The 27,773-nt window shown below is 37.8% G+C and overlaps 2 protein-coding genes across 3 annotated transcripts; both read right to left on the reverse strand.

Moving 5' to 3' along the window:
- Positions 1-343: 343 nt before the first annotated feature.
- On the reverse strand, positions 344-8,540 carry traf5 (Tnf receptor-associated factor 5). Of its 2 annotated transcripts, XM_056758957.1 has the most exons (12): positions 8,420-8,540; positions 6,173-6,380; positions 6,034-6,091; positions 4,473-4,574; positions 4,228-4,392; positions 4,072-4,149; positions 3,666-3,740; positions 3,479-3,571; positions 2,650-2,769; positions 1,630-1,798; positions 925-1,490; positions 344-831 (listed from the first exon to the last, which is right to left on the reverse strand). In XM_056758957.1, exons 2-11 carry the CDS (start codon positions 6,373-6,375, stop codon positions 934-936), a joined length of 1,620 nt encoding a protein of 539 aa, XP_056614935.1. In that variant the 5' UTR covers positions 6,376-6,380; positions 8,420-8,540; the 3' UTR covers positions 344-831; positions 925-933. The 2 variants fall into 2 exon arrangements, with proteins under 2 accessions (XP_056614935.1, XP_056614934.1); XM_056758956.1 differs by having other exon boundaries at positions 344-1,490.
- Positions 8,541-9,510: 970 nt separating this feature from the next.
- Positions 9,511-27,712, reverse strand: rcor3 (REST corepressor 3). Its single transcript, XM_056759237.1, has 12 exons — positions 27,447-27,712; positions 27,279-27,335; positions 25,602-25,679; positions 25,475-25,527; positions 25,239-25,400; positions 19,798-19,922; positions 19,602-19,680; positions 16,611-16,829; positions 16,040-16,117; positions 15,190-15,247; positions 14,878-15,113; positions 9,511-10,391 (listed from the first exon to the last, which is right to left on the reverse strand). Exons 1-12 carry the CDS (start codon positions 27,568-27,570, stop codon positions 10,041-10,043), a joined length of 1,620 nt encoding a protein of 539 aa, XP_056615215.1. The 5' UTR covers positions 27,571-27,712; the 3' UTR covers positions 9,511-10,040.
- Positions 27,713-27,773: the final 61 nt, after the last annotated feature.

The raw sequence follows: 27,773 nt of genomic DNA on the forward strand, positions 1-27,773 counted from the left end.
TGCTAAAAAAACTACTGTCAGGATTTACTTAAGACACTCAACTCTTTGCTTAAAAAAGAAATCTGCCGCCATAATTAATTCATGATATTAAAAACCTGTGTGACTTTCATCTGTAGAACACTGTCAGTGACTGTCTCTTTTCTCTTTCATTGTATGGAAAATAGTTCAGTATTGTTCTTGAAAGTTATGTAGTGTTTCACAGAGATCAAGTCATATAGGTCCCGAACAATCTGTTCGATGGGATGGGAGTTGATCACATTTACTGTTTTAAGAAGGGGTTTGAATGGCCCATAAGTGTTTTATAAAAAAAAAAAGAAGAAAGAAACAAGATTTCAACAATCAATCAAGTCAAGTTTATTTTTATAGCACTTTTATAGCACTTTTTATAATAAGCATTGTACACAGCTTTCCTGTAGCTCAGTGGTAAGAGCATTGCATTAACAACGCAAAATTGTGGGTTCAATCCCAGGGGATTGCAAATACGTATGTAAAATGTACAGGATAAAGCAATGTAAGTTCCTTCGGATAAAAGTGTCTGCCAAATGCATAAATGTAAAATCAAAACATGTTAAACAAACAGAATAAATAAAGATAACAGAGAAAAGTAAATCAAAAATCAAATACAAATCCATCTATGTTTTGTTGCACCTTGCATTTATATAACATACTAACGCATCAGAAAGAGAGATTATTATTCAAAGTTAAGAATTATTGTGGTTATTGATAAGACTAAGAATAAGACTGAAGTGATGAATTTGGATTGGCTCTGTTCACACTTACAGAATTTTGTCAGTGTTGATGCAGTTTTCTTCATCCAGCTATACTTTAACACTACAGTGAAGTTACAAAATGAAACATTAGCTCCTGAAATTCAAGCAGTTTTCATGCAATTTTTTGAAATCAACGTCAAAAATCAGTGTTTACTTTTTATGACTACAGGTCCTCTAATCCTGTTGTGTCCACCTTGGCTTGGATGAACAGTGTGTCATCTCTCACATAAACAGCATTACGGGGGATTTCAAGATCACCGTGGGAGATAAATCGTGGGAACCCTGAGGCCACATTGCTATCAGATTTCGGACGGCAAAAGCTGTCGCTGATGGCATCAGGAGTAAATGTACTGCTCACGTGGTTTCGTGAGCCGCTTTGGTCTAGTAATGTTAAAGTGATGTTTTGGCAGAATGGCCACGGTAAAAGGGAGTCGAAGTCTCCACGCATTATCATGACATAGAGCGACAGATGGGTGCCTCTCCCCGAGCTGTCTCCTCCAAGGTATGCCCGGATACTGAGCTTGTAGCCACTACGGCTGGTGTAAAAGGGCATTGAGTTGACAGGGATGCCGGCTTCTTTCCGACGCCAGTAGTCACGCACTTTCCAAATGAGTTTGCCATCGAAGGTGTTGGATTCAAGCTGGTGAAAGCGCTGATCATTAAACTGTAGCTGTTCCATTTGGATGTCTAACAAACGGGTGTGACGTTGACACGTCTGCTCTAATACACATGAAAGACAAAAACATAGAACTGCTGTCTGTCAGGCACAAAAAATCAATGTGCACAACAATGCGTGAATGTGCATCTAGAAGCATTTGAACCTCTTCAACGGTGGTCTGGCTGATGAGTCTTAACTTACCCAGGTGTTCCCTGAGGCTTTCTGTGACAGCCACCTGCTGTCTGAGGGAGTCCAGTGATGCTCGGAGAGATGGGAGCTCATCATGGAGTTCGGACCCCAGAACACCACGCAGATCTTCAAGATCATGCTGCATGCTGCAGATGCGCAAACTCTGCTCTTCCACAGACCTCTGTCACATAAATACAGATCATGGAGTGGAATCGCTTTATTTTCTCTCAATGGTATGATCATACATTTATACCTAGGTTTAAAGTATATGAAATTCTAACTGTGTTCAACTAGATTCATTTGGAAATCAAACCTATGACTGTTGCACAGATAATGCAATGCTTCACAAGGTGAGCTACTGCAACAGACCTCTAAACTACAGGAAGATACAACAGAGCTATGGGAAAAGACAACTCAGCTCAAGGAAGAGACATCCGAGCTATGGGAAGACAAAAAAGTTAGTGCAACAGACATTTAAACTACAGAAAGACACATATGAATTACAGGAAGCACCAGACACATGAACTACAAGAAAAGACATCTAAACTACAGGAAATACATCTGAGCTACAAGAAAAGACATGTGAACTACCGGAAAAGGCATCCGAGCTACAGGAAAAGTCATCTGAGCTCAAGGAAAAGACATCTGAGCTGAAGAAAAATACATCTGTTCTACAGGAAACAACATATGAGCTACAGGAAATGACATCTGAGCTACATTTTCGGACATCTGAGCTACAGGAAAATACATCTGAACAGCAGAAAATAGACATCTGTGCTACAGGAAAAGTCATGTGAACTAAAGGGAAAGACATCTAAACTACTGGAAAAGACACGTTAAACTACAGAAACAGACACGTGAACTACAGGAAGTTTTAAATAGACCCCCAGATCTTTTCTCTGTGTCTATTCTCTATAGTTATAGAGATACTCTATAGAGATACTAGATCTCTATTCACACACAACAGGAATGAAAGTCCAAAGTTTGTTGGTAAATCTTTTGTACTGTGATGTAATAACAGGGTTTTTTCACCTGTAATGTAGTCAGTGTGCTGTCACACAAGGTGATATTCCTGTCCAGACTACCGAGCACCAGACTATGGTCCTTTAATGTCCCTTGTTGGACCAGCATGTCCTGCTGCAACTGCTCCATCTAAAACAAGCATAACAACTCACAATAAAGGTCCTCAATTCCAATTGGGGTTGGGGTGGTTAAACATGTCAAAAATGTTTTTTTTTTTAATAATTGCATCAGCACATTTCCTTTTAAGGCATTAAAACATCTGACGTGATAAAAGGCATACATTTCAAACGTTAACATGTTTTGAATGTTTTTTTAACAATACCATTAGCTTCATTACCTTAATCCTCTAAAAATGTCAAAAGCATAGGATGTTTTGCTAAAAACAAGAAGCCATCATACCCAAGTGTGTTTTTTATTTATCATTCAATGATTAGACATTAATAAAGAATATTTTTTATAGAAAGGACCTTCTGCCAAAGAATGAAAATTCTGTCTATTTTAAGGATGTCTTTACCAACTTTCTGCGCTTTGAATATCAGTTGTGTTGCTGTCTACAGGGAGTCAGAAAGCTCTTGGACCTCATTAAAACTATGTTCTTTTGTGTCCTCAACATGAAAGGAGGAGAAGTTACTAATGAGCTGATAAGTTGAAACAAGTGTGTTTAAATAGAGAGATATGGAAAATGTGCAGTGCTGGGGGTCCTGGGGTTATCGAATGACTTGAGGGTGAGTAAATCTTGACAGAACAGATGTACGTTGGAACACTGGTTGTGGATACTAAGAATGAGCATTCAGACAGTTGCTAGTGTTGACAAAAATACATTGATTTGGCCTTATACCTGTTTCTCAAGTTTGCAGTTATTTGCCAGCACAAGCCGAACGTGTGAGCTGAACTCAGTGTTTTCATGAGCGTTCACTTTCTCTCTTTTGCCCTCCGGAACAGAAACACACAAGCTCAAATGTCAGCATCATTAAACAGATCAACAGAGAAAAGCACACAGTTTCTTTTTTAATGTGTCTTCTTACTCTGACTGTACAGCCGTAGCTTTTATAGACACAGTCTGTCTCCACTTCAGGGCACTCATCTGCATGCTCCTGCAGCTGCGGGAGAAACCGTGAAAAGCACACATGAGATTCTCAACAGCTTTAATTGCATCAAAGACAGTGATCTAGAGTCGAGTCCTGAAGTTTATATCCAACACAGCTGTCATTCTAAATACGTTAAGGAACTGCAGCTGTGTGCAGGACTGTACTTTAAAAAAAATGGAGACGAATATAAAGAAAGAAACAATCTGACACAATGAAGTTTCCTTTTGTGTGTCTGTCTACATTGTTATTCAGTTTGTACACTTGATTATGTAGATTGCAAATGCATTGCTAAAGAAGTTCCCAAAATGAAACATTAGGAAAACTGTCAAAAGTCTTTTCACACCTTGTGTCTTTTGATCATCTTTGGACACTTGTTGAAACACTGGACCTCAACTTCTAGGCATGAGGTCTTTTGATGGTCCTGTTACAATTTAAAAGTAAGATTAATGACGAACAGACTTCAGAAGTTTGATCGCAGTATTGAGGCAAACATTCTGACCAAAAGCTTGGATACAGGATACGACTGCCCGCAGTGTTCGCAGGGCTCCAGCCGGAGGGAACAGACGTTCCTCTGATGTTCCAACAGGTTTGCACGTAACAGGACATCAGTGCAACCTGAGTTTGAACATTTAAGACACTCATATGGACAAGCTTTCAGATGATCCTGAGAAAGATGGTAAGAGACTTTAAGACTTGCTCTTTAATGCTGGCTTTCGGTTAATTTCAGTATTGTGCCATATTTACCTGCAGATTACATAAAGGTATCCTCTGTGTGCAGTCTGGGGCGTTGGTGCAGTAAACCTCTAAGTTCCGAAGTTCTCTTTTACAGCAGTTGTCTTGAAAGATCTGCAAGCATTTAGGTAATTATAACATGCCTCTTTCACACTGGCAAACTGAAAACCTTTTACAACTGAAACTGTAGGGCCTTTGCCATGGGACTACCATCAGAGTTTTTAAGGAATCACCCATGAATAAAAACATCTTCACCCCAGGTAAAGTGAACTCTGAAGAGCCAGCTGGTTGCCATTGCAATATAAACCTGACAGGGTGATCATTATGGAGGACCACAAGAGTCACTTAAAAAGTAATAAAGCATTTCATTGTTGAATGACTAATTCTACAATAAACTAGGCATTAATAATATTTTTGTTGTGCAATTAGATATTAAAAAATGAAATGCTATATTACTTTTCTTTGAAAAGTTACTCTTACATCACGGCATTAGGGAGAAGCAAAACAAAGTGAAAACTGGAGGCGGCCAATACAAACTAACACAGATTCGGCTACACAAGGAGTTTAAAATATCACCTTGTTGTGTTGTTTAGTGCCACAATCGACAGAATACAGTCTCCAATTTGATATTTTAACACATGCTGCCATTGCCAAACAAAAACACTGACGACAGCTGTAGATAAACACAATAAAATGAGCGAACTGAACAGAAACGATTTCCACATTTCACTTCATAAAACGCAAGATTTAAAATACGACTATCTTTTGTTGGTGTGGATTATGATTCGTGACTAAAAATACGGTGTCCTTAACAGTGACACCGTATCTACACCGGACGCGCCGCACTGAGCGACGTCCGATGTGGACACATTTTTTTATTATAATGGGTTATAATGCGTTCTATTGTCTTGTTTAACGCTGCATCTGGTGTAGACACGGTGTGAGTGACCTAACATGTTAAAATTGAGTCTGACATTTTTCTAGTTATTGTCAAATAGCAAGCAAACAAAACGTGCAACCTAGCATTAGTAAAAAGCATCAGCGATCAGGGGGATCTTTCTGCCTCAACTTAAGCTCCGTCCACAAAATCGTGTGAGAATTTTCAATAACAGTAAAGGTGTCTATAGATCAAGACCTCCTTCGCGAAACAGAGGACCAATAACAACCGGATGAATGTACACAATACACAGATTGTCTTCTCTGATAGCAAAGATATTTGATTTAATGTTGAGTCAATGATGAACTGGTTATTTTCGACAATATTTAAATTACCTTTGCTATCTGAAATATGAATACATCAGAATCACAGATAACAAAAATGGTAAAATAATTCTGTTTTTTGCCAACTTGTGCTTTAATTTTGTACATTTTCTTATTTATAAGATGCAAAACATGCTACAGAAACACTTTACTTGTCACCAATTATTTGTAAATATATATTTTTTTTATTATTATTATTTTCTATATTAATGTAAGATTGTTATGCTAACTGTCTGCGTCAATATGTAACCATACTAAAACGTCAATAAAGATTTGATTAAAAAAAGGTATATCAAATATTTAGTAATCTTACCTCCTCAGATTTTATAGAAATATTGTCTAAAGGACATTTTGAAACTTCTCCATTTTCCCTGGAACACAAAGAAAATTGCACACATATTATATAACCTGACATATCAGCTGATGCACAGTATGTTTTTCTTAGAACTTACACGTATGTCCTGATACACTGGGCACAGAAGATGTGTCCACAGCCCGTCTGGTGAGGGTTTAACACAAGCCCACTGCAGGATGGACAAACAAACTGTTGCTCTAACCTTTTCACAAAGCAGAGCTTACGATCGCTCAGAAAAGATTCCAGCTCCTGTGAGTTCTGCCAGGAAAATTCAGGACACTCCTTCACTTCTTCCGCCATTAAACCTGGTAATTAAACAGTGGAAATGTATATTTTTACATGATAAACCTGACAATAAAATTGTGAAAATTGTATTGTTACTTTATAATATTATTTTCAATAATGAAATATTAATCAATTAACTAAACTATCACATTATGCATTTTTTAAAATGAATACAAAATACAACCCTATTTCCAAAAAGAGTTAAGATGCTGGGTAAAATGTCAATAAAAACTATATGCACTAATTTGTAAATCTCATAAACCCATATTTTTATTCACAATAGAAAACATTAAATGAAAAGAAGAATTTGGATAAGTTAATACAAAAAATAAGTAAAAATAAATAATCAATGATAGCAACATGTGTGAAAAAGTTGGGACGTGAAAAAAAAAGTAAAAAGAAACAACTGGAGGATAATTTTCCAGATATTGCAAATTTACACACTATGTGCTTAGTGTATAGTGATTGGTACGTATTGTGTTATTACAGTCAGACAGTGTTTATATTAGTCTGACTATGTTGGAGTTCTTGTTGTTATTGTTAGTTTAATGTTATGTAAATGAAATGGTTAATTTGATTCAGCAACTCATTTTAAAGTGTATGAATAACTCCAAAATCATATTTATTTATTGGACACGCAGGGAATATGTTTTGGTGAGAGAAGATTCAAGTAGGATATTTTTGCATACAAATTCGCACAATTTTTTATAAAATGAATTATCCATCTTCCCTATAGTTACTTACAATCATGCATGTCAGAAAGAAAGACAGTTGGAAATCATTTTTTTCTTTTGCTTTAATTGATTGTTTTTAAATAAAAGAGCTACATTTTAACAAAGTGGTGCATAACTTTGCCAGCAGGAAGACAAGAAACTGGTGGGTTGCATATATGTCAGTGCCACCAAAAACTTTATTTGTAAATGTAGGTTTTCTTAAGATATTTTGAATGATGATTGGATGTTTACAGGCATGTATCAGAGGGAGTTTTTATGTCAACAAATCATTTATTACTTGGGATGCATTAAATATGTGTAAATTTGACTGTGTTTCATATGCCTTAATGTGGTTCGGTGATTTTTTGTTGTGCATTTTATATTAGGCTTATGTAAACCCTGTACAGATTATTAGTAGTGTAACCCAGGCATAACCGTTTGAATAGTCATGATCATCTTAACTTTCACTTTCTATAACTGTCAATGCGCTGCTAAGGAAAATAACGGAACATTATGGGAGGGTGACCCTTGGAGGTAACTAAAGAACCTTGAAGCATAAATAATCAGCCCCTTATCTGGGAGACATCTATTTGATTTCTGCATGTACACCTACAAGACGTTTTTTCTGATCTGCTCATGTCTCTGAGACGTCTGCTGTCAGATGTCATATAGACATTTTGAAGATGTCTGTAAGGTGTTTATCATTTAGAATATTTGTTAAACTGCTCTTAGATGTTTGATGTTTTTACACAGCAGATATTTTCCGGATATTCAGATCTTTAGCAGACGTGTATGTGCTGGGTTATGTTGCGTGGCTGACAGGGCTGTGTAGCGTCCACGTGAAGTGTGTTTTTAGATTGTGTATGTTTTTTGTGTGTTTCTTTTGGCAGAATATATATATATCCAACACGTTTCATTTTAACGTTTCGTTTTCACGTTCCAGTTACGCGGAGGTCCGTTCCCGCTCGTAATAAAGCGGTGGCGCGTGAACGCAATAAAGCAATCACGCTGCTGCTCGTAATGAAGGAGCGTGCACGCTGCGGTCTGTTCCCGCTCGTGCTCAAAATAAACCAGTAACGCACACACGCAGGTCTGTTCCTGTGTATGTGAGTGCAGAACACGGGGAATCCCCAGTGCTGGAAAATACGGTCGAGCTAAAGTCAATTCAAAGGTCTTTTTATTTATGATGTCATAATCATGTACAATTACGCCAGCTGCTCAAGACTAAAGACTGTTCACAAACTCCATAGTCACGCACTTCACATGCAGACATTCACTTTCACTTTACACTATTTGCAGTAATATTCCCAACACGCAATTAAAAACGCAGTTAGGGTGTTACTTACCTGCGGGCTATGGTGTCTTTTTCCGTTTATTTAAAGTGCTGTAAATTCAGGGGTTTCCGCGATGGACGGACGTAAAAACATCCTTTGACAGCCGCTCCTCCGAGCAGCGCGCGATGCCGACGCGATTAAAAGGAGCGGAAATTCCAATGACCAATCACATTACAGTTCACCCTTGGCTCATGAATATTAAAGTTTCTCTCAATCAATACCACGAGGTTACCAGGCAACGGCAGTATGGGCTAATGAATATTCATAAGCAAAGACTCAACTGAACGGAAAGTGCTTCACAGGAAGTTTTATTTTTCCGAGCAAGTTAAAATATCTCGGGTTGAAGTGGAACTATTTCATCTAGTTTAAATTTCAAAGCTGAACCATCAATTACAGAGTGAAAAATTGATGTTGTGTGTTTAACACGTAATGACTGAAAGACACATATACGATCATGCTTCTTGATGTCAGCAAACGAGGAAATTTTATCATGTAAAAGAAAACATCATCCTAAAATTCATTTTAATGAGAAATCGATAGAGAAATGTGTTGAAAGTGTATTTTCTTTAAGTGCCATGACTTACACACAGGGAAATTAAATGATAATGTAATGTTTACAAATTTGACATCACTGCATGCAGCTTCAGATAAATGCACCGGAAAGCAAGTTCATTAAAATACACCACTACACTCATTGGTTCATTAGTTTCATATTCAAGGTTTCGTAAAAACAAAATATGCTGTGGCTGAACATTTAAATGGCGACTTTACTTTGTCAATCATATGATTAGCCTATAAAGTTACAGGTTTTGTTTAGTTGCAGTGTGTGTAAGTGTGTCTGGAGAATTTGACTGAGTTTTGATGAATCCATCAGATTTTATCTGACAAATAATAACATAAAACATTTCACTTTCTGTCACAAATATCCGTAAAATGGAAACCTAAGATCAGCAGATTTCATGTGTGAAAAGGGGTTTTAAACGAGAGGAAATGTTGCAGTACTGTAGCAGTACCCAGGTGTATTGTGCGTAAGATGAAGAGGTGTAGCGGTTTGTCTGAACACATACAACACAATTGCGCACCTTTGGAAAACTGTAGGCAAATTCATGATAAACAACAATAACAGAAGTTCACCTATTTATTTATGATGTTGACTCTAATATCATCTTGACTTCTGACAAACACACTTTTTTTATATGCACTGCATGAGCTCAGGTTTTTTCGGTTCTGTTCAGATGTAGGCCATGAGAAAATTACTTGTTCTAAAGTGATTTATATTTGTTAAGAGCACTTTGATGACAAGAGAACTGGAGATGAACCATCGGTTGATAGCACCAAGAATTCAAATATAAAGCATTAAGTAATCAGGATTGGCAAACAAACACATTAAACATAGAACAACAAAAACAGAGGATTAGCATTAAACTTGAAATCCACTGGACACCAGTAATGACTGGCAAAAGTGCTAAAAAATTCACAATATTTTCCTTCACCATGTTTTTCATCATTACAACATGATTACAAAATGTAAAATTAAATCTGTTATAAGTCGTTTAAATAAATAGAAGCAGTTCAGCTAAACCTACTATATACAGTGTAAAATAGTTTTTCTTGTGTTTACGATGAGCACTGCTCAGGCATCAGTGCAGAGAGGACGATGCGTTTCAGACTGGATGCCCACCAGAGAGGGTGGCTGCTGCCCTGATACTGCATTGGCAGAGCTGGACACTGGTGCAGGGGGTCTGGGGTTCAGTCGTGGAGGTAGTGGGTTGGACGGTCGAATTAGCGGCGGGGGCTGGTTTAGGGCCGGACGGGGCTGAAGAAAGCGAGCTTGCTGCTGAAGAGGTGGAGGCTGGCGGTGTAACGCCGGGGTGGCAGGAAGGGATGGACGCAGCAGGGGTGGAGGCTGATTCAAAGAGGCAGAGCTGCTGCCTGCTGATGATGTGGCTACAGGAGATGGACCAGAGGCCGGAGTTACCTGACCCTAATGAAAATAGTAAAGTGAAAATCAAGCACACATTCTTATCAATCACTCACCCTCAAATTTCTAAAATGGCATAATTTGTTTAATAAAATATGCTTTAAGGAAAGTGGAGATAATGACTGAAAAAAAGGGGCTCAATAATCGAGAACAATAAAATACAATTTAATTAGATAATAACAGACACGTCTTTATTTACAATGCATGGGTTTTCTTTTTTCATAGTATTCGCAAAAAAACAGCAAAGTGATGTAAAAAAGAACGCATTTATGTATGCCATTAATTTGTTCAAATTATCACGTTAAAAATATTTAACACAATTAATGCAGCATCCGATTTTTCTGTGATCCTTTGGCTAGCATTATATTATATGATCACGCCCTTATCATACACAGACATGCAGACAGCGCACTAGAATTAAAGCCACACTACAGAACTTTGACTCCCGGGTTCCCCCATGTGGTTGATAAGCGCATTTATCCGTTACAAATGTTGTAAATAATGTCGGTGTATAAGCTTCCCCTTGGGCAGTGCAATACACGTTATTTGTTTACTAAGGTGATGGAACCGTCGAAAGCAGGAATGTTTGGAATGTATGTCACACTCTTCCGCAGGCAGGGGATGGGCGGGGCTGTGCATACAGACTCGAACACAGAACGTGTCTGGTTAAGAGTTGTTCTAACACTGAAATAATTTAAGAGACATTATTTTAAGATCAAAAAACTATAAAGTGTCGTTTCTTTCATGCTTCAATAAACAAAAACGATTATGCCCTGTCAAGTGTCTTCATGAGCACAAACATCCAAGACTTAAAGAAAGTCTTATATGAGTACATAAGAGTAAACGCATTCTTAAACCTGCAGCTATGGTTCCTGTTGCTAATGTTAATAAAATAACAAAAGAATTGGATGTGTTTTGTAGCTTTTATCAAAATGAATCTGTATTTAATGTAGAATTTAGCAGCCAAGACTGTTAAGTGTTTGAGAACTTTCAGTATTAGGTAAAAGGACACAGAAACTTGTAAAGATTGTTTAAAGTTCACTTAAATTAAAGTTTTTTTTAAAGTCTAATAAATGTTAAAATTGAAAGATCTCAAAAACACTTCAATGTCGAATGGCAATAATTACTGTAAATATTTTGTGAAAATAACTTAAAGACGTCATCAATAGTAGTACTGACATGAGTGATGCAGGTTTTGATAAAATGATGGCATTGAAAAAAAAATGTATTAAAGAATAGACTGTCTTTATGTTATTTCTACATTAATCTGGTGATTAAATGTGCAATTATTAGAATGATGATTTTATGGTGTTACATCCTTCAATATATTCATATAATGCCAATCGTCCTTCAATCTCGACCCTGGACCACAAAACCAGTCATAAGTAGCATGGGTATATTTGTAGTCAAAGCCAAAGTTGTGTGGGTCAAAATTATAGATTTTTCTCTTATGCCAAAAATCATTAGGATATTAAGTAAAGATCATGCTCCATGAAGAGGTTATGCACATTTTCTTCTAGGGCAGGGCTCTAGACTAACTTTTTGCACTGGTGCGCCTTAGGTGCTTCTTAGGTGCTCCAGCACAAAATTTAGGTGCACCCAAATTTTCAACTGCATCCCATTTAACATTTAAATGGTTTTACCAGTTCACTTTCTTTTAATGTCCATGTAGGCAAAATTGACTTGCAAACGATTAACTAACAATCTGGTCAACAAAGAGTTCTTTATTTGAAGCATAAATCTACAAGAAAGGTAATTTACTATAAAAGTGTTGGTGCTTAAAGTGCTTCACTGAACTGAAATTTTACCTAAAAAGATCTCAAGATAAATGGACCAGGGCTTGACATAACCTGAGAGGTTGACGGCCTTGAGAGGTCCTTTTGACTGACAGGCTCGTAAAAAATCTGTCATAATCTATTATTACCCGTCACTATGGTGAAAGTTTGTGTTAGGTGGTAATTAGTATGTTTGTGACATCATCGCGCTGTCCTTGCGTCTCTGAAGTTAAATGATGAAAACAGTGCAGTATCACAAGTAAAAGTCACTTTACAGTGGTAAGAGACTCTAATAACATTTCCTAGTGTTGAAGTCTATAAAAATACTGTACAAAACCGTTTGAAAAAAACGAAAGTAGGAGAAATGGTGCAGGGCACACTTAAAGAATGAGAGCTCTCCCATTATCGCTACACAAGGAAACTAACAAACATTACAGACTACAACTAATAAGCAGTGAAGCCAGTTTACGTTGTTTATCATGTGCATAGTGTCTTGACTTGACCACAATATGGGCCTAATGTGTGTCTGTTGTTGAATCACAGGGAGAATTTCAGAGTTGCGTAGACTTTTTTCTCTCCTTTGAACGGCTGGTCGCCCCAGTGCGACCTCTGATTATTTTTAGTCGCACCATTGAAAAATAAGGTCGCATTTGCGACCAAATTGGTCGCCCTGTAGGGATATCAATTTAGCCAGATTCCCATAATTGACCTTCATTTAAATGAACGATCAAATAATCAAGTTTGTTTACATAAATATCGTATGCCTCTGCACTGGCATATAGCCATTACAGAGTGCAAAAACCATGCACAACCACAGCTTTCTCACCTGAATAAAAAGGTCTTCAAGTTTAAATAAAAGCCTAGTAACTTTGTTAAAATTAATTGGTGTGATTGATAATATAATAACATTATCTGTTTAATAATTAACAAATGGTCCAATATACAACTTGTCGTCACATCAGATGTGCCCATTGGCAATTGCAATCACCAAATGCATATAATAGAGAACATAGGTTGATTTATTATTATACGCGTGTTATTTTCTTTCTAAATGTGCATAGAACACTGCGCATGGACACTATTAAAGAGAATCTACAATATAGAATTCCAAAAGGCGCATTTTTACTCTTGAATGTCCCTAACGTGTTACAACCTTTAAGCCTGGCTCAGACTACAGGAGTTTTAAAATCCTGACAGATTTTAAATTCTGGTTGCAGCACACACATAAGGAGAATCTTGCGAGAATCTCTTATGTAAAATCTTAAACCTGTCATCACATCTACATTTGAATCTATTTTTCAAGCACTACAAAAATAGGTTTTTCCTTTGTAAAATTGCATTTATGAATGTGAAATGTCCAGAGAAGAAAACGTTGGGGGTAAAGTTGTGTTTATAAATAAGACTAAATGTAGCAAGTGCAAAAATAAAAATTAATTGATTGGAATTTTTTTATTTCATAATTGCACATCAAAAGACATTTTAAGACACCCAAAGTTAGGATAATATTAAGATTATCATAACAATGGACACCTCTTACGTCATCTCACCGGGAAACAGAAGTAAACAAAGCGACATCGCAGTTAATTTCACGTGATCTATCTGTCCTATTATGAAAAAAGTGTATTTCCACGATAGCTGAAGGAAATGCAGCGGCTATGCAACAGGTCTAGAGTGTGTAACTGTACAGTTTTAACTGTAGGGCTACTACAGCTTATCCGCGCTGAAAAGCAAATGTTTCTGTAGCAATTAGTATCAAGGGATTTATACTTTATTGTAGCAAAACTGTAGCAAGGTGTGTAACATTCAATCCTGGGATTCTTCGTCTTTGACGCTCTGAATGATTCGCTGTCTGTCATTCCAAAGCCGCGGGAACGTATTTTGAGCAGATGGTGCTATATGAATTTTTACTTGGGCTGAAGTTATGACTGTGGTTTGGGCGAGCAGCTTAAGTTTAATGTTAATAAATAACGGAAGAAAACAATTGTCGCTGCAGAGAATAAAGATGAATGCCAACATAATTATAAGATACAGCATAAAAACAAACACATAAACGCATGTATGTGTGCCTATAGCCAAATAACAATCTGATGAACGAAACTACAAGCTGGGCGTTAGCAGTTAATTTACCCGGTAAATTTAAAACCGACGCGACTTCTCCCTAGCTCTTTTCCTTATCTATGCCGTTGTGGCATGTTTTTGAGGATTACATTATAAAGACGATTATGTAGTTGCCACAAGTTGTTCCTCCATCTCCGCTGTACAACGTACCCTTGCAGGAGCTTTTACGGTTGATATTTTTAAAGGCCTGTCAGTCATCTCCGTCAACTTTCAGATCTGTCTCTCATTGGCTGTAGCGAAAGTACCAACGTCATCAATCCGATTTAAAATCTTAAATATCAAACATGTTTGATATGATCGGGGCGGCTAAGATTTCTCTCGGAGCAGATCGGGAGGTAAAAGATTCGTTCTGTGAACGCCTCACATTACGTGATAATCCTGGCCGAATCTCGGGCCCGATCGAGGGGAAATCGGGGTAAAATCTGGCCGAGAATCCTGTAATCTGACCCACGCTTTAGAGGTCCTGAAGTTGAGACGTGTGTCTCACACGAATAACCTCATTTTTTGATCACATGAGCATGCAGATAATTTTGAATAAAACAACCCATTAAGCTGTTGTAAATATACTTTAGGTTGAGACATTAGAGCGTCCTCACCTCATCCTCCTCCTCATCTGTACTTTTTCCTGACGAGCTGCTGCTGTTCTTGCCATCCTCAGCACATGTGACGCTCTCACCATTTGCACTTCCCTGTTCCGCCTCCCACTCCTGAAGAACTTCATCCAAGTTAAACCGCCGACGATAGTTCACAAAGAAATTCTTCACCTGCCCCACTGTTTTGTTCCCAATCACATCAGCAATAGCCTGGAAGTCTTTGCCATATTTACGCACACCTGGTTAAAGGTCACATCATGAATTACATGTTAGATGTGAACACGGGTGAAACTGATACCTGTGAACATTATTCACCTTGTACTGCTAAGAGCTGCTCATCTGTTGTCCAGCGGGCATTCACTTTTTGGGTGCACTGGAACAGAAACGGGTAACAAAAGTTTGACAGCAGCATGTAAACAGAGATAGTAGGGTTGTCACAGTGCAATAAAAATTTCTTACGATACCAAAACTTATGAAATATCACAATACCAAGTAGTATTGGGATGCCGTGTCATGTTCATAACTAAAATCAACAAAATAGACCAAAATTCCATAATAAACAGATCTTAATAAAACGTTGTATTTAGTGAACTATATTAAACTGCCCACCACAATATTTGCAGCATTGACTTTAGTAATAGGATAAGTTTTAGCAAATACTGTAATATACTATAATATTTACTGTGGCAAGATTTTAAAACGTTTACTGTAGGAATTAGTTGGAACTAATTCAATCAATTAGCATTTGCTTTTAACGCAATGCTTATAAGGGAAAATGTTGAGCTTACTTTAATTTTGACTAAAACAAGCCAGTACGTGGTGGCAATTTTTGGTGTCAGTGAATCATTCAACCAACATGCTCAAAGCATCTGATTCATTCAAGAACGAAGCAAGTGTCTTGATGAATGACTCACCGAATCATTATTTCGTCCTATTCGTTCAAAATATGGATTCATTTAGGAGAGAAACACCGCAAAAACACAGCTGAAACTGTTCAAATGAACGTTATTGCACATATGTTACGGCACTACAATACTACCGTTTAAAAAACAAAGCGGCATCATGGCAATTTTGAAGCTTTAGCATCGCGATGCTACGGTATCACCGGTACACCGTGCAGCCCTACTGTGTGGTGCTTTCACAATATTTGGCTATAGTGTTTTACCTCAGATAATCGGTATTCATTGACTCCATCTTCAATCTTCTGTTTAAGTCCACTGTTCAACTGCTTGGCATTCTGAACCTAAATCAGGTCAAAGAGAAATCAATGATTTTATGCATTTACATTTAAATCAACCTCGCTACTCTACTGCTCTTGCCTTTAGCACAAATATTCATTAAACTTTCCTGTAGCTCAGTGGTATGAGCATTGCGTTAACGACGCAAGGTTGTGGGTTCGATCCCAGGGAATTGCAAATACCCATGTATAAATGTATAGGATAACACAATAGGAGTCGCTTTTGATAAAAGCGTCTGCCAAAGGCATAAATTTAAATGAAAACAGCTTTCCTGTGGCTCAGTTGTTAGAGAATGGCATTGCCAAGGTCGTGGGTTCGATCCCAGAGGATTGCATAAAGTTGAAAATATGTATAGTACAATGCAATGTAAGCCACTTTGGATAAAATCGTCTGTCAAATAGGTAAATGTAACAGATGATGTCATCTAACTCACTCGCAAATGATAAAATGCTTAACATCACAGAAATCTAATGTAGTGTTGTTATCAGGCATGCACACCTGGCGTTTGAGTGACACAAGCTCCATATCAAGCTGACGCAGGACGCTGTTAGCTGCGCTGGAGCTGCAAGAGATGGCCGCCACGTCCTCCTGCGTCAGGTACATTCCTTTCGGTGGCCGGCACTTTGATCTCTGTGAGTGGTGACGGTGCTGAAGGGTCTGGTGGTCCCGCCGGCCAACTCCAATCTTGCAACTCAATGTCTGAGGCTCGCTGTGGCTCTAGTAGAGCAAAGACAAGGACAGATTCTGCGTATTATGATGTGATTAATATATATACCATATTTGCCAGATGATTGCAATAATAGAGAATTATAAACTATTGCGCAAAAATACTGACAGGAGTTGGACAAAATAATATTAACACTCATTGAAAGATGGGTTGTAACTACTGTCAGACCTGCAAACTCAGAAGAGGTGAACAAGGTGAAAACCTTACAAGGGGGGGTGGTCATGTTTGGTGAGGTGCGACAGGTCTGGGGAAATTTTTTAATTTTAAAATTGAAATTATGTATTCTGACATGAAAAGAAATACAATATTTACATGAATTCTAAAACAGTCACACCAGCTGGTCAAAATGTATTTCTTCAGTTTTTTGGCCTGCACAAGTTTTTCTAGAACACCACAAGACACCTATGGAGCTGCAGCTAATCACATGACATATGATATAGGTGAAGCTTATATGCAAATGAGACCCGTGTTGCTGGCATAGTGAGTTAGAATGCGCACGTCTTATTTTGAGCTGCAGGAAAAAGAAGTATGGATATATGGATTTTGGTTGAATTTGAGATTTTCGTTTTCTCCACGTCGTACTTGAACATCTAAAATTATCTTTATTTTTCTAAGTTTTCTGAGAGGTGCACCTTTCTAAGTCTTTCCTTATACAAAGGATTCATGTCCATCAGAAGCAAAGCGCTTACACGACTGGCGTTCTGGTTTTAAAACATGCAGGATTGAGAAAATAAAGTGTGGGACTGATGTTAAAAGAGCAAAAACAACGTTTAGAACGCCCAATTCCTGTTGCATCCGCGACTGATGCTATAATGTTTGGCTGTATCTGGGTTTTGGATGTTTAAAATATGGCACCAGAGGACTTACATTTTATAAATCACCAAGGACCCCCCAACTATGTGTTAAACTCTTTGGATCTATACAATTGACAAGAATGGCATATTTGGATTCAAAACGGTGAATTTCGCAGAAAAGCAGCCCGTTTGCAGGCAATTTGCTGTGGAAAACCAACATTGCAGTAAACACATTTTGTTACTGTATATTTTCTGGATGCATGCCGAAACAAGGTTTGCAATGAGAACAGGTTGTGTTCAGCAGAGGCAAGTAAAAGAAACTGGTGAAATGAGCACCTTCCCAAAGGGGTCAAATGGTGAGAGGCCATTAAGACGACCGTTTAGTGAGAAATAGATTCCTTCACTGGGGCTACTGGAAGGTGTTTTGATAGAGCATGGTGCTAACAACGCCAATGTTGTGGGTTCGATCCCATGGGATTGCACATACTTATATACACTTATACTCCGTGGCGTTGTACTATAACTGTCTACAACAGGAGAGTAGAGGGTTTGCTGTAGTGGTTACTTCATAACAGATTAAGTAAATAAAAATTATGTTTAATGGGATGTGATGCTGTAATTTTAACAGAATATCATTTTATCATTAGTCTTTTAATGTAATCTGTATTGGTATGTGTAATGAGCAAGGCGGGATGAGAGCCGTGAGGAAACGACACGGGGCAGGTGACTCGAGTGATAATGAGTGTCAGCTGGGCGTAGCACAAGTCCCGCATCTCTCACGGAGGAGATCGGAAACATAAAAGGAGGAGCGACAGGAGTGTACGACGAGAGAGGACCAGGCCTGGACATTATGTTTGTGTTATGTCTGGACATTACACATGCCGCCTCAGGCTCTCACCCAAATTATGATGGGTGTCTTCACAAGAAATGCTGTGTGCATTGAACAGATTACCATTTGTAACTGCAGTTGTGGCACAACACCACAGTATAGGTGCTGTTTCACTAGCGAAAATAAGGGAACATTGAATCATTTAAAGTGAACCGCAGAAAATGCAAGATGTGAATGAGCTTTCCTCATTTAGAAAGACTAGCTAAGTCAGTTGGCTATTGTGGGCTAAAAAATTATAGAAAATGTTTTTGTTTGGTTAAATAAAAGTAATGTTATATATAACGTAATAACTGTCATTTTAATCATTTTTTTTCCAGAACTTAAAATATGTCAAAGTCACTTTGGTTTAGCCAATTAAAGGTACCTGCGTGAGCGTGTGTACAAAATCAGGATGGCACCACCTCCGCCTCATTTTGAGCCAGGAAAAACCCTGTCACATTGAGATTAGCTTAAATAATATTAAATTGTACAAACAATTTTGGTTTTTTATGGTATATGCTTTAAAGTTTTTTTTTTTAAGAAATTGTTGGTAAATTTTACCAGTATTATAATACCAAAATTACAATATATATACAATAAAATATGCAGGCACTATGGCTCCCCCTTGTGTCCGTCTGTTTCTTTCATGTGACAGCTCTTATGACTGCAGGACGTGTCTCCAAGGTCCTAAAGTACACCCGATTAGTCACGGCTCATGCAGACCGATGATTTGGTGATTTTCGTTGCATTTGTTCTCCTGTCTTCAGCTGCAGCATAGGCAATGTTTCCAAAATGTTCGAAATGTTAAATGAATAACCATAAATAGTTTGTATTTCTTTTGATTATTTTAAAATAATATGAAATAAGAAATGTTTAATTAGAAAATATATATTTACAGTACAAACCATGTCAGTGGACTATAGTTAAAGAAAATGCCAGACAGTGCTCCCGTGGGTGGCAAAACACTTAGCAAAATGACTCCTTACAATATGAGGAAAATGTAATTCTGCACAAGATGTCAGTGTCCAGGAACACCTGATTCATTTATAAATCATAGGGTAGTTCTAAGTGCAGCAAGAGTATGAATAAATTCATGTTACCTCTTTCTTTGCCTCTTTAGTTGGGTCATAATCACTGTCGTTTGTCTCAATAGGGGTTGCTTCTTCCATATCTTCCTCACTAATACATAAAGCACAGCAGTCTATCATCATTTCCAGAACACACATATATAACATGGGCTGTAAAACAGCACTACAGAGAAAAGTGACTAAAGAGAGTGAATGTAAGGAAAATCACCTGTCATCTTGATTACTCCGGTTTGCAAGCTTTCGTGCTTGCCGATCCATGAGGCTTGTCCGAGATCGAGTTTTTTTCCAGGAATAGTAGTATTTCACAAGACTGGAAATGGATTTGTCTGGCAACTACAATCAAAGATCAATATCTGAAGTCATTAATTCTGGAAAAACAAAGGGCAAGTAGATCACTTTGCCATCAAATCTAATGGCTTCACTGTCAAGACCATGCCTGATAAAATAAAGGGACATCTCACCCAAAAATGTCATCATTTACTCACCCTCAGGTTGTTCATTTTTTTTGATCTGTTGAATATATGAACAATTTATATAGTAGTCAATGTTGTATCAGAACGTTTGGGTTACAAGCATTCTTCCAAATAACTTTCTTTAGGTTCAGCAGAACCACAAAACTCAGGTTTGGAACAATTTGAAGGGGAGTACATGATGACAGAATGTTCATTTTTGGGTGAACTCTCTGTTTACAAGGATACTCCGATGTAACTGACATTTTGCACTTCAAAATCATTTATGTGATATTAATTTAAATGTTTTATGTATTTATTTTTATTTTATATGTATTTATACATATGTATTACTTTTATGTGGTATAAGTAGGGCGGTACCTATCGATTATTTTAGTAATTCAGTATTCTACCAATTATTCCATCGATTAATAAAGTTTCGGGTAATAAGTAAAAAATATTTATTAAAGAGCAATACTAAATATACAAGAGAAAATAAGAAAGGTCTCTTAAAATTAACAACTAATTTGTTTCCTTTTTATAAAAATTAAAATATTTATAGCTGAAATTGCAAACATTAATATCTGTGAAAACTTAATCCATTTAGTACATTCCATTGCCATATTACATTGAAAATGCAATACAATACAAATACATAAATAAAAAAACTAATAAACATAGAAAGAATTATTTAAGGTATACAAGTTACTTCAGCTTATGCATGATGCATTCCGTTCACCTAAATTAGTTTTAATTTTTACAATTTTTTTTTTTTTAATTTTTACTATAAAATAGTCATATGTCCAAAAAAAACTACTGTAGTTAAGCAGACTTTTATTTTGGCAGATCGACGGAAGACGCTTTACTCAGTAAAATCAATGTTCTGAAATAAACTCTCAGAGCAACTCTGGAGATGAAGTTTATTTGATTATGTCCTCATACAGCGCAGACGGAAACAAATCCATGCGTGTGGCACGTTAAACTGTGCAGTTCATTCAGTCAAGACACGCAGAACAGTCAGATGGCTTGTTTAAATAACGATGTAATACATCTCCATAAAATGGAAGGAAGGAGTCGGGAACCGGCAAACATTCAAAACATTTAATAAAGTAATATAAATATAAGCGACGAGACGAGACAACGGAGACGGGAGCCCTCGGAGCGACCGGAAAGAGAGAGGGGAGAGAGGAAAAAAAAAATTATAGTCCCGTTCCCTGACATGCTGCCGCTCGTTCCTCAACCAGCCAGAGTACTCTTTCGCGGTGCCTTGCGGTGGCCCTGGGGCTTCGGTGGACGGCTCGACCGTCCGCCCCTGGCAGCCGGCGGTGGCTCCTCCTTAATCTGGGAGTCGGTGCGGGTTCCCCGTCCCCTGCTCCTCCCCCTTGGGCGGACGGACGCAGGCTCCGGCCTCTGGCGGACGGCGGCAACCCTCCCGCTCCCGCTTGGACGAAGGCCACCCCACCTTGACCCAGGGGCGCGGCAGCAAAGATCGCCGTTCCACCGAAGCTTTGATGGTGGCCGCACTGTGCACTTCCGTTTCCCCAGAGCCACCGCTTCGGGCAGCCACTGGCGGACGCCCTTCGTCCGCGCTGCCCGAACTCTCCGGCACCGCGAGGCCACTCGGCGGCGAGGACTCTCCGACAGTATGTCTCTCCTTCCTCCCGGGTTTCGGCACCAATGTAATACATCTCCATAAAATGTAAGGAAGGAGTCGGGAACCGGCAAACATTCAAAACATTTAATAAAGTAATATAACAGCCGGCGGCCCCTCACGGACAACCGCCGGCGAACAAAACATAAATATAAATACAAACATAACACAAGTTCGGGCCCGGTCCTCTCTCTTCGACGGCCCGGTCGCTCGTTCCTTTTATATGCTCCCTATCTCCTACGTGATTCGAGCCCGGTGTATGCACAGCTGGCGCTAATTCACAATTACTCACCGGACTCGAACCACGGTCTCACCCCGCCTACTCTACTACAAACGGAATTCGGCATTCACAAGTCCGCATCTAGTTATATGGACTCAATACAGCCGGACAACAAGTCTCACTCGCAAAATAGACTAAAACGAAGTAAAATAGCAGTGTGTCATTGATTAACATTATACAGAAGCAAGGACAAATGCACTTCACACACAAACAAGCGGCTCAGTTTAATGCTACACTGGTAAATACGTATAAGCCGCACTGTATATGGGATTCCTTTTGTGCCAATAAGTACGAACGCGAAAAAAAAAAACCCAAACAAAAATAAACAACACGAAAGAAGAAATACACTTTGAAAACGAAAACAATGAACTCCAATTGCAAACTTTTAACATACTTTCAAACAAACTGCATTCATCATCAAATGTTTTCTAATGATCCTTTTCGAAAATCATTGTTTATGAATACGATGCCCGAGATTTCGTTTGCGCTTCATTACTTTTCGTTTACGCTGCAAAAAGTTACGTTCGGACTTTTGGCACAAACCTCTCGCGTGGGCGGGAGTTAACAGTGCTTTACTCTCATTGGCTAGTCAGATTTTGATCGACAGGTCCGTGACCTGGAAGTGGAAGAAGTCTTAGTGGCGGCGCGCAACTTTAGAAAGCGATCTGGAGGTGGACGGTGAAGTTACTTGTGATTAGTTACCTTTGTTATTAAACGGGTTTTCTTGCTACAGTTTGGATTGAAATGTACGGAGCCCGGCTAGTCTTTTTGCATAACCTTACATTTTTAGAAACATCTACTATTCATTTACATTCTTAACAAGTAGTGCTGTTATTTTCCTCAAATGCGGTCAATTATGTAAATGAATAAAAGGAACCAGTGTTTAAATACATTGTACAGAATACTGTCTAGTAACTCTGTCTTTCTGTCTCTCTGTTTACCCTTATGTGTTAAAACTGTTAAGCGCAGATTGTTTATTCCTTATCATATGATATGGACTGATTTGATTTAATTCAATATTACTTTGGCTTGAGTCTACCTTATAAAGAGATCCTTTATATATTTAAGTGTCAAACACAGGATAACTATTAGTCTAAAGACACTCAAAAAAATCCTGTGTAGAAATGGACTATTTGGATTTATTGACAACACAAAAACAGCCCAATTAGGGATATCCAGCGACATTTACGACGTGGAGATGCTGACCCACTTGCTGGAGAGAGGAGCTTCATCTATGGCAAAAGCAAAGTTTCCAAATTTAGGGATATATGACAGAAGTCATTCACCTGATGTTTTATATGTCCCAAAATAATCTGAAAAGTGTTTAACAGGAATACAGACCCTCATGTCATTTAATTTCTGTTATACAAAATATATACATTTTGAGAAATGTGTGGTGTCCTTAACATGGAAGGCTACTATTACTTCTAAAACTAATAATAACCATATTAATTATTCTAATTATTATTATACAATAAGGGCAATGTATTCTCTAAATATATTTTGTGTTCTGCAGAAGGAGGTCACATAAGTTTGAAACTATATCTACATGTTTGTTTTGATTTTATGACCAACATAATTTCACTTCGATTCATGCTGTCCTTCGTTAGGAATATTTTCATGTTAATCATATTGTCTGGCACAAAAGTATTTTTATGCTTTAATAAGATTTCCTGTGTCTCAGTGGTAAGAACATGGCGATTGGTTCGATCCAGTATATTGCACAACGTCAGAAACAAATGTATAATATAATGCAATGCTCGTCGCTTTCAAAGCATCAAAAATACTTAAATTATGTAAATGTTCTGTTTGAATTTTATTATGTATCGAGACAAAAACATGATCTCTATGTATGTTTCCTCATTGGTAACCGACTACCTTGCGAAGCTTATAGTTTTTTGTAATAAAAGTAATCACTTGTTTTTGGGTATTGATTATTGGCAAACCCATGGATTTTACTACGGTAACCATGTTCTAAACAGTAGTGAAATAAGGGCTGTATGCTTCGTGCAACATTTTAATAAATCCATGATTCTACGTTTAATAACAAAGGTAACTAATCACAAGTAACTTCACCGTCCACCTCCAGATCGCTTTCTAAAGTTGCGCGCCGCCACTAAGACTTCTTCCACTTCCAGGTCACGGACCTGTCGATCAAAATCTGACTAGCCAATGAGAGTAAAGCACTGTTAACTCCCGCCCACGCGAGAGGTTTGTGCCAAAAGTCCGAACGTAACTTTTTGCAGCGTAAACGAAAAATAATGAAGCGCAAACGAAATCTCGGGCATCGTATTCATAAACAATGATTTTCGAAAAGGATCATTAGAAAACATTTGATGATGAATGCAGTTTGTTTGAAAGTATGTTAAAAGTTTGCAATTTGAGTTCATTTTTTTCGTTTTCAAAGTGTATTTCTTCTTTCGTGTTGTTTATTTTTGTTTGGTTTTTTTTATTTCGCGTTCGTACTTATTGGCACAAAAGGAATCCCATACACTGTAAAGCCCTGTTGGCCGCGTGGGTTTAAACGGCCACAAAGTCCGCTTTCAGCCTTTGGACATAATATGTACTGTAACATTATGGGACGCGTGCTAGTCAGATAGGATAAACTTTGCTGTCTGAAGTACTAAAAGTTTGGTTTAAAGATAAGGAACGTACCAAGCACAATGTTCTCTCACCATTCTAACATACGCAAACACACAGTATTTGTTGCAGTCTTCCGGTTGTCAGAGCAGAAATGCAGTTGTCAGAGCAGCAGCGTCTTCTGTGTTTACATAACATGTCCAGAGTTTAGCGGGTTGTGCGTCAGTAATAATGTTCCGTGAGGAAACACTGTGCTCCATGTGTACTGTAGTTAAATGGAGTAAACAAAGCCTGGAGGCAAAATAAATTGTATTCAAATTACTCAATGAATCGTTCCAGCCCTAGATATAAGGCTAGATATAAGACAATCCGAGATACGTATCGACCAATAGCACTTCCAGTGATCGGTTGCAAAAACCCTGATCGGAGCACTCTTTTTTTATATGTTTACTTAACTCATGACATCTGTGTGATACTATAGCTTTGTATGTTCAAAACCAGTTTGTTTGCACTAATATAAAGCCTGTATGGAGAAAGGACATACATAAGGTATCTAAGTGTTTTGTTGCAGGACTCCAGTAGAGAAAAGGGGAAAGAGCACATTTACAGTGATGTCTTAGAAAAAACACTAGATTTCTTTTCACATTTTCATGTTATTTTCTTCTGATTTTGACTCCACTGAAACTCACCATCTGCTGAATCCTATGGAAGCTCTTCCCATGAAAACTGAAGGCTTGTTCAAACAACACCTTGTCCTCTACCGTCCACTCATCAGGGAAGGGTGTGAAGTTTGGGAGATCGGCCAGTGACTTCTCAATGTTGTGTTTATGCCAGAACAGCATGCCTAGAGCCTGTAGAGCACAGAAAACAATAGGATCATACAGACGTCACTCGAGTCATTTAGCGGCACGTCGTGTTAACTCACCTGCTCAACATTGTAGCCGTGTTTTTCTTTTGCAATTGCTATGTACTCATCCACTGTAAAAAAAATAACAACATGTAAAAATTCAGTTACACACAGCATTCTATATTCACAAAAAATGTGTACTTACACTTAGAGTCAACTATTGTGTGATATGGTGACCAAACCAACATTCCTCCACTGTCTTTATCGGTGTACTTTGTGGAACCTAAAAAACACAACAAGAACATGAGTATAACATTTTACATAGACAAACAGTAGATGTCATGTAGGTCTTAAGTCAAAACTTATCCATTTATTTACATTAATACACTCAAAATAGTTTGCACAACTCTGAAAAAGTCATGAGTTAAAGTGACAAGACAAATTTATAGGGATACTTCACCCAAAAATGAAAATTCTGTCATTATTTACTCGCCCTCAAGTTGTTCCAAAGCTGTATAATATTATTTTATCTGATGACCACAGAGAAAGATATTTGGAAGAAATAATCAGAGCAATTATCAGTTCCGGGACATAATTCACACCACCATAGTAAAAAACTTTATCATTTTTTTTGTTCCGTTGAACAAAAAATTGACATTTTGAAGACAGTTCTGGGGCACCTACCATTGTCAACTGCTAAGATTCTTCCAAATATATTTCTTTGTTTATCAGATAAAAGAAATGTATATAGGTTTGGACCAACTTGAGGGTAAGTAAATGATGATAGAATTTTTCTTTTTGGGTGAACTATCCCTTGAACAAAAAATCAGGATACAGTGGTTTAATTGCAGACTTTCTATTACATGATTTTGTTTCTTTGAAAAAGGAGACAAGTTATCAATAAAATCTATTTTATTTGGTTTACACTGTACAAATAGCAAGTACAAATAACCAAGAATATTTGTAGTTGAACTATGGTAATCAATCTACTAAAAGAGGTCACTGCACTTTCCTAAAAATCCAAAACCATGGTCAATTTTTATAAAGAAAGTATATGAAATCTGTTGTGTTCGCTTTAACACACTGCTCATGAATACACTATTTTGCAGTCAACAGTCAATAAGTAGCTTAAAATACCTAGTTTCAACATCTAAAGGTTAAAAGTTTCTTTATTTTTTTACGACGATTAAATTGAAATTAGGAATCGATTAGAATCGTAATCGAGAAGCAGAAGTTAAATCAATAAAAACTCAATGATACCCAAGCCTAATAATACCATGCTAGTTTATTTTAACATCGCTTATAAAAGCTTCAATTATGTATTTATTTTATATTATATTATAAATCAGTCAGTTTTGGTCCTTGATTATGATTGCACTGTAACCAACTGGTTCTTGGAGCTTATTGTTTTATTTCAATTGTTTTCCCTTACATTTAAAATTCTGAATCAATGACAGCGTTCCGTTTACAACTCACGTTATATTCAGGCAACACATTAGGTTTGTTAAGCAACTTTTGAACATTAACAGTTATTTAATTACATTGTGGGATATGTAAATGAACAGATAGCGAAAACAATGTCAACGCAAAAAAATAAATAATTGAACAACTTGCAATAATGTTATTTTTTTTATTAGCACACGGGTTGCTAATCGAGGAAGCTAACAACCTTTAACAAAAGCTTTCCATACGTAAATATGAGCACACTGGTGAGAAAGCTATTTAAATTTATTTTTGGAGAACTCGACACCCAAAACTATTGAAAAATGCAGAATAACGTAAACTTTATGTTCTTTTTAATGAACGCTTGTGAGCGCTATGTGAACCGAGGCTACCACAGTCAGTCAGTCAGGTTGCTATAAACAGCATAGAAAACCCCTACCCGGATCAAAGTCTGGGATATTAGCCTGGTAATCGGAGCCCACACGCATGCCAACATCTGTAAAATAAGATTCAATGCACCATGGGTGAAGGGTTTTTAACAATTACAAGTGTTTAATGTAGTATATAACAAACAAGTCCGCAGGGGTGCTCGAGGCTATAACGTTACCGTGCTCGTCGTCACTGCCGCTCTCGTCTGAAAAATGTCCGTTCGAGGCGCTCGACGGGCTTTTTGTGCCGTTAGAACGACCTTTCCCCAGATACTCCGACCCTTTATCCATCATTCCGGGCATGATCGCAATTAGTGTAAATATAACGATTCAAAACTCGGTTCTACGTAAACACTAGTGCGCTTATTGAGTGACTGTGTGCAGGGACTTCGCGCAGTGCGCGCAGCCGCTTTGCGCTCTTGTATCCCTCCGCTGGATCGCACACATGTTTCATGAACTCCACTCTCCGTTGCCACATCAGCAAAATCTCATACATGTTTTTATAT

Source organism: Triplophysa dalaica, chromosome 10 (assembly GCF_015846415.1).
Source record: "Triplophysa dalaica isolate WHDGS20190420 chromosome 10, ASM1584641v1, whole genome shotgun sequence".
NCBI lineage: Eukaryota > Metazoa > Chordata > Actinopteri > Cypriniformes > Nemacheilidae > Triplophysa > Triplophysa dalaica.